The 15,672-nt window shown below is 42.5% G+C and overlaps 1 protein-coding gene across 1 annotated transcript; it reads right to left on the bottom strand.

Annotated features, from left to right (window-relative positions):
* Window positions 1-764: 764 nt before the first annotated feature.
* Window positions 765-14,577, bottom strand: noxa1 (NADPH oxidase activator 1). The gene is made up of 17 exons (XM_076078194.1): window positions 14,442-14,577; window positions 12,866-13,054; window positions 11,605-11,779; window positions 11,400-11,482; window positions 10,662-10,770; window positions 9,685-9,819; window positions 8,125-8,232; window positions 7,930-7,989; window positions 7,800-7,837; window positions 7,550-7,688; window positions 6,386-6,454; window positions 6,006-6,093; window positions 3,560-3,666; window positions 1,985-2,145; window positions 1,543-1,651; window positions 1,159-1,282; window positions 765-1,053 (listed from the first exon to the last, which is right to left on the bottom strand). The coding sequence occupies exons 3-17, from the start codon at window positions 11,776-11,778 to the stop codon at window positions 947-949; spliced, it is 1,611 nt and encodes a 536-aa protein (XP_075934309.1). The 5' UTR covers window position 11,779; window positions 12,866-13,054; window positions 14,442-14,577; the 3' UTR covers window positions 765-946.
* Window positions 14,578-15,672: the final 1,095 nt, after the last annotated feature.

Consider the following 15,672-nt stretch of genomic DNA (forward strand, 5'->3'; position numbering starts at 1 on the left):
ATCCTACTTATCTGACCTGCACACATCTACCTGCCACAAGACACCCTAAGGACACTCCCCCTAAACACTCCAGCACACCTCTATCTCCTTGTGACCCGAGCAAAGACATTGAACTCTTCAGTATGAAGCTGTGAAGCCCCTGGCCTGATGCTCCAGTGTGCACCGTTTCTTTCAGCTCAGTCTCGTAAGACTGTCACATCTTTAAAACATTGTAGGTATGTCATAGTGTAGTGGCTGCACTGTCGCCTCAGAGCAAGAGGGGTACGGGTTCGATCCCCGGCGATCCTTCTGTGTGGAGTTTGCGCGTTCTCCCTGTGGCAGCGTGGGTTCCCTCCGGGTTCTCCGGCTTCCTCCCACAGTCCAAAGACATGCAGCTTAGGTTATTTGGAGACTCGAAATTGCCCGGATGTGTGAATGTTTGTCTGTCTCTACATGTGCCCTGCGATAAACTGGCAACCTGTGCAGGGTGGACCCGCCTTCGCCCAATGTGAGCTGGGATCAGCTCCAGCGCCCGCGACCCTGAAGAGGATAAGCGCTTTGGATATGGAATATTAAAATCCTTTCTCCACCAGTGTATTTATGTCAGCGCTTAGAGCATAACTAAGGGATTAAAATGTACAAACATTGTCTGTATCTTCATGAAGACAACACTAGTCCCCATTGCACAACATAACACCCATTAACACAGGATCATATAACCTGTAGGAATATCACAGGAGCATTATGCTGAAACCACATGTGAACATGTCATACACGTCACTATGGTCGGTATAAACATCAGTTTAATATTACAGGAATATTACAGTGATACCAAAGGATGTAGACTTTATTATCTTTAGTATGAGTGATACCACATGAGAAAGTAGGCACTAAGTCCACTTGTTTGCTTTCTGTACGTGTGTGAGCCGGTTAAGGTTTATTAGAGATCACAGTAACATCTCTGCTCTTACAACACGGGGCTCTGGGTGATGGTGGCGTTCTCGTTGTAGGCAAAGCAGCTGGGGAAGATGCCGATGTGTCCGGCACTGTGTCCCTCCAGCCACTCCTCGTTAACTACCAGAGAGTTAGAGAGAGAAACACACAGAGCCAGTGAGGCTGAGAACAGAAACAAAAGACTGTTTAAGATTCCACTGACGAGCAGTTCAGTGTGGACCTCACCTTCACCCAGGATGTCGATGGTGTCTCCTTCGCTGAACTCCAGGTCCTCTGGTCCCTGAGCTGTGTAGTCATACAGCGCCACCATCTGGTAGAGGATGGTGCGGTTCTCCAGTGGATCTTCAGTCTGAATTAATTGCACAGTGAGGGGAGGAATCGTTAATGAAAATGTTGTGTGGAAGCAGCGTGTGACTCTCCTGTTTCTAAGCACTGTATGAAGACATAATGACAGGGAGGGTGCTGAGCTGTATGCAGGAGTGTCAAAGCTTCACAAACTGAATTGTGTGTATCCTGAGAGAAGACCGATCCAGTTTGAGTTGAAGTGATATGTGCTCTTGTTATTAAACCCCTGCAGCCCTGAAGCTGATGTGTGTGTTGGATCCTAACCTGGCACCACAGGGTGGCTCTGCCAGCCTCGGCCACCTCTTGCACAGTGTGGCCTGGCTCCAACTTCTCACCGAGAGGTATCAGCACCCGGGAGCCATGCTGCTTATGTCTGATGAGAGAGGGGGGGCAACAGATAGGAAGTTAAGAGCGTCATATAGGCACACATGGGAACACACAGCATTAAAGCAAGGCTCTGATGCATGCTATTTGCTATCAAGCCTTGGCATGTAATGTTTGTTCAATACTATGTTGCTGTTAACTGCTGCTCTCTATGGTCTCCTGTCACGTTGGAGGAGCTGTAGCCTCAGTGTCCTGTATGCCAGGTTCATGCGAGCTGTTCTTTGGACCCACAGGGTGGACAAAGATAAGAATAGTTTTAGAAATGAAGCGTCACTTGTAGAGATTCAAGGAGACAGAAGTGTGTTGGCAGCCCTGTGGTTACCTGAGGCGCAGCTGAGATGCTGGCTGGCCCAATTTCTGTGCGATACGTTCCTTCACTTCATGGAAGGGAGTGTCCACAGGGACCGACAGAGCCATGGTGTACGTGTAGTGGACCTTCACCACCAAAGAGCTGGCCTCTGTTCCCTGAGCCACGCCCACATGCTGAGAACAAGAGCAGGGACACATTGAAACACTTCTTTTCAAAATATTAATCTTGTCCAATCAGTGTGAACTCTTCTTTTAGATCGTTATTATTGTCTGTCTGCCTGCCTGCCTGCCCTTCACATATCTTACGACCTGCTCATCAGATCTTCTTCACATTTGGTGGCTGTATTCTTGGGGACTTATAACAATGATAATGTTACTGCTGGTAAAACAATGTGCTCCTCTGTGTGTCCCACTGGCTGCAGCTGATGGCCGGCGCTCTCATAGTGTTGAAGTCACCACTGAGAACGCTGTCCTGACCCATGCGGCCCCTTCGGTTCCCCCTCAAGTGAACACTGTTAGCTCTGTCAGCACCGTTACGCTGTCTATGTAAAGACTTAGAGGAGTGATGTCTACCTGAACGGAGAATGAAGTCTTCCTCCCTCTCTGTGGTTGTTATCAGAGCTCCTCTCTGTTTGTGTAGCCACACATTGCTTTTAGTGCCTGTGAGCATTCCCTCCTGACTCTACAGCTGTTTCAGTTTGAGCCCCAGGCTCAGGTTGCCTTCCTTGCCCAACAGTAAAGTCTTCTCCTGAATCACCACAGTGTATTTGATTGGTGTTTGTGATCGTGAGGAGCTGTGACTCGTGTGTGTGACTCAACTCTGCATGTCAGGTGTGTTGCTGAGGACCAGAGGAAGCTCAGTGTCGAGTGTGAAGTTAGTATGAACCAGAGGCCAAACATTGGGCTCTGAACAGGCGTGTTTTAAACAGGAAATGCACTCGTCTCTTGATGCAGAAATCAAAAATATTGACATTGGCCATCACAAATATATAAGATATAGATTCTACAGATCAGGACAACATCTATTGTAGCATAATAATGTGTGGTGTGTGTATGTGGTCAATGTTACAGCACTATGAAGCGTCATCAAGCCTCTGCATCGATGTCACTGAGACCAATACCCCCCCGCATGTGTTGTATGGGATTAAACTGATGATTCAATGATTCAATGAGGCTGCTGTCTGTAGCTGATTCTGTTCAAGATGCAACAAGTTGGTTCTCTCATTGTGGGCCAGCAGATATGAAACCTTCCTGATTAACCTCGGAATAGAGAACGTGTTATGTTGTGGTAAATGTGGAAAAAGGAACTGTGGCATGCAGAGAAAGCATAACATTTATATATATCCATATATTTATTTATGTGTGTCTACCTCCACTGAGCCTCATAGTGACTTCATCAGGACACATCAGCATTTCCACTGCTACGTTTAACCTCACAAAGCTGTTCCTTCAGTCCACACAACCCTTCTGTGTGTGTGTGTGTGTGTGTGTGTGTGTGTGTGTGTGTCATCAGTTGGATGTACGAAGGAAATAGCTTTGATGTGCTTCCACCTTTCAGCTGGCACAGATGGATCAGAGGGGGTGTTACCTGCTCGGTGGCTGCGTTGGCTGTGTACCGGGGAGGCTCTGAGGCGAGCGGCGGTGTGTGGGTGACAGTGGTGTAGGATGGAGGTGGAGTGTCTGACGTAAAACGCACTGCAGGTGAAACACAGTACAGGTACAGTCTGAACACACACAATACAAACCTAATGGAAGGTTAGGCATGTAGATGTTCTCACAGTCTGTTCCACTGTGTATTACAATGTAGAAGCACATACAGTTCTTAAGGGAAACACTTGATGGTCATTTTTCTTATCATTCTGACATTAATTGAAAGGTAATGGATATCAGCCTACTAGTGATCAAAGGGCCAAAGCATGTTTTCCAGTGTCACACAAGTCAATAAAAGCAATTGTCATAAACTGTACTTTGATGAGTGATGATCTTTTACTACCAATCAACACATTGTTCCATGAGGCAGGAACAGGGACACAACGAGGACACATGGACTAGTGGAGACAGGGTTCCAACCGCCAATCCTGACTGAAGGACGACCCGCTCTACCACCGAGGCACAGGACACCTCATGAATGGTAAGACCCAATCAAGTAGCGAGTGTCTACGTCGTCATTTTCAAAGGTGTCCGTTTCGCCGTCCAGATTTAAACGCAAGCCAGCGTTTTCAAACTATAAAGGCGTCGGCAGCATTTTCAATCGTCTGTTTTAGGGTTTCTAGAACTCCGGAGTAGTGTGGACGCAGAGGTGTAAACATAGCGGGAACCATGAGGTTGAGTATGCGGAACTCAGGAGGGTTATAAAGCATGCAAAGAGAGAACGTTGCCAGTTTGCAGTACTTATTATACTTGTGTTTTAAACTGATGCCTTTTGTTGTCGCACATTCCCCTTTGCTCCTGTAACACTGCACATTCCCCTTTGCTCCTGTAACACTGCACATTCCTCTTTGCTCCTGTAACACTGAACATTCCCCTTTGCTCCTGTAACACTGCACATTCCCCTTTGCACCTGTAACACTGCACATTCCCCTTTGCTCCTGTAACACTGCACATTCCCCTTTGCTCCTGTAACACTGCACATTCCTCTTTGCTCCTGTAACACTGCACATTCCTCTTTGCTCCTGTAACACTGCACATTCCTCTTTGCTCCTGTAACACTGCACATTCCTCTTTGCTCCTGTAACACTGCACATTCCTCTTTGCTCCTGTAACACTGCACATTCCCCTTTGCTCCTGTAACACTGCACATTCCCCTTTGCTCCTGTAACACTGCACATTCCTCTTTGCTCCTGTAACACTGCACATTCCCCTTTGCACCTGTAACACTGCACATTCCTCTTTGCTCCTGTAACACTGCACATTCCTCTTTGCTCCTGTAACACTGCACATTCCCCTTTGCACCTGTAACACTGCACATTCCTCTTTGCTCCTGTAACACTGCACATTCCCCTTTGCTCCTGTAACACTGCACATTCCTCTTTGCTCCTGTAACACTGCACATTCCCCTTTGCACCTGTAACACTGCACATTCCTCTTTGCACCTGTAACACTGCACATTCCTCTTTGCTCCTGTAACACTGCACATTCCTCTTTGCTCCTGTAACACTGCACATTCCCCTTTGCTCCTGTAACACTGCACATTCCCCTTTGCTCCTGTAACACTGCACATTCCTCTTTGCTCCTGTAACACTGCACATTCCCCTTTGCTCCTGTAACACTGCACATTCCCATTTGCTCCTGTAACACTGCACATTCCCCTTTGCACCTGTAACACTGCACATTCCCCTTTGCTCCTGTAACACTGCACATTCCTCTTTGCTCCTGTAACACTGCACATTCCTCTTTGCTCCTGTAACACTGCACATTCCTCTTTGCTCCTGTAACACTGCACATTCATTATCGTATCTGTTTAGCTAACCTGTACGTCTCGTTTGAAATATAAAACAACATTGTGAATAACACCTTGTTCTTTGTGTGGTGAAACACCGAGCAACTTTAATATAACTTAATCAACTTTATAATATATGTAATATATATAATCAACTTTACTATAGTCAATGAAAAACATACCAGCAATTTAGTTCTAACTAAATTCTGTCTCAGAATGTTTCTTTATTTTGCTGTAATTACTACTAAACTACTAAATGACAGAAGTCTTTCCAGAAAATCTCCTGAGAAACGAGTGATCCATAAAACAAAGCTAACAATGTGTACAGTAGTTGTCCAGATGTCTTGCTCAGGCTATTTCCAGCCTGCTTCTAGTAGAGCAAGATATTGGCAATAAGCAACAAAATAACTACATGAAAAAGGCAACCATCTAGTGAAGATGAAGCCCCAGTGCCACACATAATACAGAAACATTATGATCTGTTATAATCAATAAGTGCTTCCTGGAGCAGATCAGAGGAGAGAAGGTGAGAAGGTCTTTAGAGGATGTTAGAGACAGAGTGGGAGGACCAGGACGACTGTGATCAAGGTTTTACCTCGAGGAGGCGCTGCAGGGCAGGGCTGGGCCTGTGGGCGAGTGGGTGGCTTGAGTCCAGGTGGGAGAGGGATCCCACTAGGAACTCTCTGTGGAAGACAGCTTTTCTTATTAGGAAGAAACATGGAACTTTTTTCCCAGCAGGTAACTTAAGCAAAGTAACGTTGGAACAGCTCCGGCTGAAGGGCTTGACTCGAGCATTTAACAAGTTCACAGGTACGTTCCCGTCTACACCAGTCTGCTGCCTGGTCTGATGGGGGAAGCCATCTTCAGCATTTTATGAAGTGCTGTCAATTAATCTCAAAACTGAAGCCCAGTCTGTGTTTCCTTATCATAAAGTGTATTTCTACATTTACATATGAATACATATGAATACATTACTTTCTCCTTTTTGCCTTTGCACATCTTAACATCTGCAGGATCCAGCAGGGACATCGGCAGAAGTCCTCTCTGAAAAAAAGGACTAGAACTCAGAAACTGAAATATAAAAGACACTTAAAGTGAAATACAGCTTTGTCACGAGCCACCAAATGCTCAGGATTGTGTCTGCTAATGTGGGGTTTGGATGGATGGATGGATGGTTTGGATGGATGGATGGATGGATGGATGGATGGGTGGATGATCTGTGCATATCTGAATAATGGGTTTGCTTTGGGAACACTCTTAGCAGGGATAGTGTACATAACATATACATTCAATAGGACCAAACAATAAAATGCATTAATAAAAAAAAAGCAATTACATAAAAACAGTTCAGGTTAGTCAAACATTTGTGTGGCGGTTGAATATCTGACATAGGTATTAGAATAAGGGACAGAGGCCCTGCTGACCACCTCTGATGGAACAGAAGACTTAAATAAAATGTCTTAATTTCATGCCTTTGTTGAATGCAGAAGAGCGAATATAACTTAAAATGTTCCATCATTCTACATTCTTGGCTCATACTTTCATCACAACATATAAGGCAGCAGATGGAACTGAAGTGACATCGATAACAACTGTCGACCAAAGATGCAACATGTGAACGGACTTCAGGCACAAAACACAGTTTGAACTGAATTTAAAGCTCCAACAATCATCATCCCACACATCAATATGAACTATCACCAACTCTGCAGCTCCCCCCACCACACAGACACGATGCGAGACCAGCTGCTGGAGAAGCATAGGTGGAGTATTTAGCAGCTGGAGACGTTTCCCTCAGGAGTGGGTGAAGACCAAACCAGAGATACAAGAAGAGTGAATATTGAGCTCAATCACGGCTCCAGATGAACGCTAATGCTGCTGTGAGGCTGCTGGATCTGAACATTGTATAAGGTGACAAGGAATGTTGCGTTTTAAGCTTGTTCTGCATGTAGTCAAAAATAATTGAATGCAGCTTTAAAAGTTCTCCTCTTCTATGAAGCCTAATGGCTTCTACGGTGTTTTAAAGCACCAGAAGAGAAACATGGATTTTTCTCAGGACACACAACTCCATCCTATCAGTGGAGACGATTCCCCCTCTCTTGGGCTCGTTATAGATTCATAGATCATCTCTCTCCTCACCTGTCCATCATATATGACAGTTGCCATCCCATCCCTGCCCTCCTCGCCGAATATAAACACCATGGCCCCTCCAGGCACAGTCAGCTGTCCCGGGCCCCGAGCCATGTAAGGGATCCGCATGCGCATGTATCGAGAATCCCTTACGGGTGGTGAGAAGAGAAAATCATACTTCTACAAGCATTATTACTGAAATGTGCTGTTGAACATGGCAGGTTCATAATATGTCTATGTGAGTGGTGATGGTACTCACTGAGCTCCATCCACCTTGGGCTCATAGAAACCAGGTTTCTGTGGTGAAGACACAGTGAGAGTTAGCAAAGAGAGTGACTGACAACAACATCATCACATGGACTCTGTGGTCCCTCTGTGGTCGTTCTTACCTGCAGCCTCAGAGGTTCAAAGCCTCCAAAGTCATCATTGGGAATCACAGAGGAGATCACCTGTCATCAGAGCATCATGCATTACTGCAACATCTTTGTAACAATTTCTCTCCCACTTCTATAGAACAGTGACAGTTCAATCGTCTGATCATACAGCCGTGATACAGCATTCATCATGGGGACTCTTCACTGTACCTTTGCTTTGCCCAGGAAGTCTCTTTGCTGCAGCTGCTCCACGTCCTGTTTCCTGGGACGGAACACCACATCCTCCGGCACCAGGAGAGGAGCCAGCACCTCCTCCTTCTGTTACGAGAGTCACAGCAAACACCAGGATCGTGTGACTGTACTGGCTTAGATTTCTTTGTTTTAATCAGTCAGTCAATATATTTAAGACAAGCCAGAGAGGAGCAACGGATTTCATTTTCTCTATGAGTCAGCTCCGACCTGAACAATTTGTTTTGTGAACCAGTTGGTAAACATCTTTATTAGAACAGCCATAGCATGAAGACTTAAACTGATGGTAGATGGACTTCTATAGCGCTTTTCTGACCACTTAAAGCACTTTAACACTACGTGTCATCATTCACCCATTTATAGAGTGATGGCAGGGCTACCGTGCAAGGTGCCACCTGCTCATCAGGACTATCTAATCATTCACACACCGCAGGCACTGCAGGAGCAATTTGAGGTTAAGTGTCTTGCCTGAGGACACATGGACATGGACTAGCGGAGCCGTGGATTGAACCAACAGATCCTCTAATTGAAGGACGACGCTGCTCTACCACTGAGCCACAGTCGCCACTATTCACTCAAAGACACGATGAAATGGGACTAAACACAGTCAGATATCATTCTACAGTCAGCAGTGGTGGTCTAATGGTTAAAGTAAATCTCCCTCACTACCACCAACCCTCACTGCTCTACTGGAGCAGGTCGGACTGAGAGAGAGCAGTCAGCTCTGCCACAGAGAGGCTCTCAGTGACACTTCCCTGAATAAGAAACAGCGAGAAAAACGAAGCGAAAAGTTCCTTAGAGGAGGAAAGATGATCGATCTGATGAATGTGTGAAAGCTGGTGGACAGGAGGAGTTGAACCGGGAACCCTGCGCTTAACGAACCACAGCCATCACAGGCTGGAGTTTGGTCCGCTTAAGAAATCCAAGTTGAGCAGCAGTGGTAGAGGCCTAACAGACAGCATCCTCCATTACATCCTTACTATCTTTAGGGGCTTTGGCTCAGAGCTAGAGAGGGTCGTCCTTCAATCGGTGGTTCAATCCCCGGCTCCTCTAGTTCATCTTCAGGTTCCCTTGGGCAAGACACTTAACCCCAAATTACTGCTGTGCCATCGGTGTGTGAATGATCAGTTAGTCCTGATGGAACGTGGCAGCTTGCATGGTAGCCCCTGTGATCGGTGTGTGAATGGGTGAATGGCACTATACAAGTACAAGTCCTTTCACCATTTACTTATACTCACTAGCTCAATAACTATACAGCATCATGCACAGCTGCTGCTGCATACACCACCTGCACTCAGCATTCATGGGCCTACCTGATACACCAGCATGACCAGACGGAGCACAGACAATGATTCACTGTTTTAGACGAAGTCGAAATGAGGACAGACACAACGTTCCTCACTTTGGACAATCATCCTCATCTTCATACATAAACATTGCAGGGGCAGTTGACTTTGGACATTTGTCCCCATAGTCTGTCCCATATCCTTTCCAGTCTCTTGTGAAAGTTGTGACACTCACCTGGACGCTGTCCAAAGCCACCTCTAGGTTTCCCCCTCGACCTCCTCCTCTCTCCTGGGAAGCTGACAGCAGCACCTCCCTGGCCTGCTCCCACTGGCCCATCCGACAGTACACAGCTGCTGCATTATACAACACCTGGGCGGACACATCACTGTCAGACACGCCTGTACCATCCCCTTCACATTCCTCTTATTTCTAATGTTGTGTGAACATCATCATTTACTTCCCACAGTAAACTGCCTGTATGGGTCAGTAGCAATGATTCATTACTTATCTAACATGTACGTCTTTCTGGTTTTGGTGCTTTGAAGTTTTAAGACACTGGAGGATGAAGCTCTCAGTAAACACTTTTCTGCTACAAAGGCTGAAAAGCAGCATTGTTATTCAAGGTGATATATCTGTGCAGTGCTGATCTCACCAGTTTCTATACCTTGAAGAATAACACTTTAAGTGTAGCATGGGGCATTATGTATTCTTTTCTATTGTGTCACTAACTACCGTAGTGATGTTTGGGTCCTTTTCGTACATCTTTAAGTGCTCCGGTTCAGTTTGTTCAACTGTTAATTTGTTCTATATTTTGGATATGTCGGTCTCGAGTGATAAACAAAGTCGGGTTCAGATGGGTGTGTCGGTCTCGAGTGATAAACGAAGTCGGGTTCAGATGGGTGTGTTGGTCTGGAGTGAGTGGTGTTAGGTGGACTAGGCTGTAGCTGACTGGCTGCACACACAGGTGCATGGTCTTATCTGTTCTGTGAGAAATATGCAGTGCCGTGTATCCTCTTCTTCGGCCTCCATCAGTAAGGCTTTGTAAGCTTCCAGGTGTCTGTGAATTTTGTACTAAACAATGGAGGTGATGACAAAGCACAGTTTGCTCTGGTTTCATTGCTCAGTACTGACAGACATCATGGGATTAGATGTGTGTGTGTGTGTGTGTGTGTGTGTGTGTGTGTGTGTGTGTGTGAGGCTGAATGTCAGACCTGCCAGCTGTAAAGTTTGAATCTCAGTCCCAGCTGTTTGTAGTCAATGACCGTGTTTCCTCTCATGTGCTTTTGTGCCCAGATACAGTCTGACAGAGCCTCCTCCAACCTGCAGAGAGACAAACAGAGAGACTGTCTACAGTTATACACAGTAACCCAGCAGTGAGGTTTTTAAAGGGCTGCTATAGGTCAGACATTTTCTTTGTCACGCACAGTAATTTGGTATTCGCTGGTTGCCTGGCAACCTCACAGTGATTAAAAGTCTCCAGGAGACGTCTGTGCATAGCAAAGAAACACTCCTGCACATAACCACCCATACAACCCAACATATTACATTCTGATCAGTGAGCTTTGGAGGTGCTGGTAGGCACGTAAGAGCCAGGCCTGCTGTAGTGATGCCACACTGAGCTAACCAGCTGCTAGCGGTAGCTTCACATTACACTGCACATATGAGATACGAGGGCCAATAAGCCCGATCAAATCAAACTGCCCATCTTTCTGCAGTTGAACATAAGACTTCCTGTTGCAACAGGAATTACATCACAATAAGAAAACAACAAAACATTACATTTGTCCTTCAAAGCTAAAGTATGCAGCCATACAGCACACCCGCCTTCTCTTCTTTCCACAGATTATCTAGAGTTAGTTGCGTTAACAGTAGTTTTAAAAGTAACATCGTCTCTCTTTGGTGTACCGTTGACTATAAGTCAGTCTTTGGGAAGAGGTGCTGCCACCTACCTGTCGATCTGCATCATCACTGCTGCTCTCTGAAAGAAGCCAACAGCAAGACGTTCGTCCTTGGCAATGGTGAAGTCTAAAGCCTGGACATCAGACAAGGAAGAAAGACAAGTTGAGGTTGGACATAAACGGGCAGAGGTTTTAGAACATTCAAAGTATGGACAGAAGCCCTTCCATTATCCCCCAGTACACACAACACACGGACCTTCAGGGCCAGGTCCAGCTGTCCCAGGACCAGGTGAGCGGAGGCAGCGTTGAACAGAGTGCGAGATGTTGGTTCACTGATCTGCTCCAGTTTGCACAGAGCTCCTTGCCAGTCCTTGGCATCCACCGCCTGCACCGCCTCATGCCACAGCTGCAGAAGCTCAGTGTACAGCATTCTGCACAGCGGAGACGGGGGGAGGAAATACAGAACAGACATGAACAGACAACAGAGGATTCTATCTTTGCTTCTGGGTTTTTGAGAGTTGTTCTAAACGGTGAGAGATTAAATAGATTCATGTCTGTGACTTGCTGTACAATATAAAAGGGCTTCAAAGTCCACTGCAGATGGATTTAATACAGAAACAGAGAGGAACCACCGGCTCATTGTAAGTAAAGATGCATCATTGATCATGCTGAATAATTAAATAATACCTTCGCTGAAGCAATATGCAGCATTCACATCATTTTACCATTTGTCTGAACCCTTGATAGGATGTTACACTCCGTCGTATGTGCATCAACGGTGCAAACAACAATAATAACGCTGTGTTGATCATTTGCAATAACTGTCCATACGTCTACATTCTGCACTGTGGCAGTAGATGATCCTCATCACTGGATGTTTGGGTCGTTTTCTGATGTGCGTCATCTGCATCTCTTTCCTGGTCCAGTTTAGTTTTCTTTCTTTCTTTATTTTCATTTTCAGATGCTATACTATACTTCATACTTTAAGAGAATGTAAGTTACACGTCTTTGCAAACGTAAGTTGAATATTGTTTTGCGTTTGTAAAGCTTACAGATATAAAAGTTGCCTCTTTACAGGCTTCTTAAGTGTAATTCTTAGAGTATTGATAATCATAGGCCCGGCTCTTATGCGTGGATTGCTGCATTTGTCTGGAAAGTTTATTTCATGTAATGTTCCACATCAGGCCGACAGACTGTTCTCCGATTATCATTACTGATGCATTTAATGCAAGTAAGCAACATTCTAACATTGCAGCTGCTCTCAGGTGGAGTGACGTACATGTAGGCTGGAACAGAACAAACAGGTCCAATCTTCACCGTTAACTGTCTGATTGTAATAAATTCAAACAAATGTATAAACGACTACAAGACAAGAGAAACCTACAGAGAAGGTGAGCCGACGTTAATCAGTAACATCCTAACCCTTCCATGTACCTTACCCTCACATGCTGTTCAGCTGAGTTAATACAAGCTGCATAGTTTATCAGAGAACCTTTATGAATCCTCAGACGGCTTACCTTCTGCTCCTAAATGAGAGTCCAGTCAGTGTTCAGTGTTCAGTGTATGTAGCAGCTGTCCTGCTGCCTTCACACTCTGCCAACGGGGAAGTGAGAGGGACTTAAACAGGCCTCCTTCAGAGTCTCCACCCTGCTGCTACAAGGAAGTCCTCCATCCACCCGCCCGGATTCCACAGAGGCACCCGAGCTCTGGAATTCACCTCATGACAACATCCATACATGAGTCACACAGGTCTGGATTACACAGGTTAGACCTGGAATGAGTTTCTTACAGCAGACGCTTTGTTTGGGAAAGTATGGCAATTATTTACACAACTGTTAACATCTAAGCATTCTAACCTCTGCTGCACAGTGGTCAAACTAAACCAATGACCAAATCACGGCAGCTAAATTGTAAATCAAAGGAAAATGTAGCCAACTGACGTTATTTTGTAAATGCCCAAAATGTCTGGCAGCGTTGGCATGCATGATAAACCCCCCCCACTGCATGACCGTACGGACAGTGGACATAAAGAATATCTTACCAACTCTCATCATTATCTGACCCAGGGAGTCTATTGCAGAAACTTTATGACTTCATGTGTTATCTGAGTAAAGCACCACAGAGGTTACAGGTGAGTCATCTTTATGCTGACGCACTGACAGCAGGAAGCTGTGGTTACTATCTCAGGTTGACATCAGACTGAGATGGTTTGAATGAAGTCCATTCAGAGTGACCTTTGACTTCCTTTTACAAGGAACGTTTTAGACGAGGAAGTCAGGAGGAAACGGTGCAGTTGTCTTGTCCTCACTGCTCTTCTAACATAAAGTGATGTGGTTGGTTTGGTAAGAAATGTCATCATGTTTGGGAACAAGGAAATGATCCGTCATTGGCCTACTGGGTCAACCTGCTACACAGGTTGTTTTGTTTTGCAGTGTGGCCCCACCCCCCCACAGACACTCCTCTTATAAAGTCAGTACTGCCTGGCCAGTGGTGGGAGAAGGATTAAAATCCTTTACTTAAGTAAACATCGTGGTAAAAATACTCCTTTTCCTAAATTAAAAAATAAACTTCGAAATGATAAATAGACTGTACTATGTGTGGGGTTGTTTAAGCACCGGGGGGGGGGGGGAACTTGCCGCTGGTATTGAGGTCTTAGTAGCGATCTGATCCATTTATACGAGTTTACTCTGGTTCTTCACTGTAAAGTACTCTTACAATTATGACAATTATATATATATATATAATATATATATATATAATATATATAATATATATATATAATATATATATATATATATATAATATATATATATATATATATATATATATAATATATATATATATATAATATATATATATATATATATATAATATATATAATATATATATATATATATATATATATATATATATATATATATATATATATATATATATATATATATATATATATATATATATATATATATATATATATATATATATATATATATATAATATATATATATATATTATCGCGTTAACGCATTAATTAATTAACGCCGATTTGTTTTATCGTGCGTTAACGCAGTTTTTTTTAAATGCAATACACACCGTTGATTCCAGCAAATCACCCAAACCGACAGTGGAGGAAGGCTTCAGCAGACACGTGATGCTGCTGTGGGAGAAGTAGAGATGAACAGAAGCAAGGACTTTCAAAATAAAAGTGCACAATACACTACTTTTGAATTCATTATTGAACTTTGGGCATAACAATGAGATTAATCATGATTAAAAATTGTAATCGTTGCCCAGCACTAGTGTATATATGTATATATATATATATATATATATATATATATATATATATATATATATATATATATATTCTGAGGGGCAGGGTAGTTGCTGGAATGCAGTTCCAGTCAGAAGGCTCCACCCACTCCTCCAGCAGCATTGAGATCAGGTGGCAAGTTGTTTTTGAAACGAGTTTAATTAAAGATCCTGAAAACCTGCAGAAGTGACTCTGCCTCTGATGCTGCACTGCCTCTGTTACAATATATATATATATATTATATATATATATATATATATATATATATTATATATATATATATATATATTATATATATATATATATATATATATATATTATATATATATATATATATATATTATATATATATATATATATATATATATATATATATATATATATATATATATATATATATAATATATATATATATATATATATATATATATATATATATATATATATATATATTATATATATATATATATATATATATATATATATATATATATATATATATATATATATATATATAATATATATATATATATATATATAATATATATATATATATATATATATATATAATATATATATATATATATATAATATATATATATATATATATATAATATATATATATATATATATATATATATAATATATATATATATATATATAATATATATATATATATATATATATATATATATATATATAATATATATATTATATATATATATATATATATATATATATATATATATATATATATATATATATATATATATATATATATATATATATATATTATATATATATATATATATATTATATATATATATATATATATATATATATATATATATATATATATATATATATATATAGCAGCTGAGCTTGCAGCAGGAAGTGCCTGCTGCAAGCTGCCACAAACCTGCTTCCTCTCAGAATCCTGTATAGATTGTAAAAATAAATGTAGATCTTACGAGACGCACTTAAACGCAGCATGGATCATAACATGTGTCA

The sequence above is a fragment of the Anarhichas minor genome, unplaced genomic scaffold (assembly GCF_050575085.1).
Source record: "Anarhichas minor isolate MPS153535 unplaced genomic scaffold, ASM5057508v1 ptg000063l, whole genome shotgun sequence".
Lineage (NCBI taxonomy): Eukaryota > Metazoa > Chordata > Actinopteri > Perciformes > Anarhichadidae > Anarhichas > Anarhichas minor.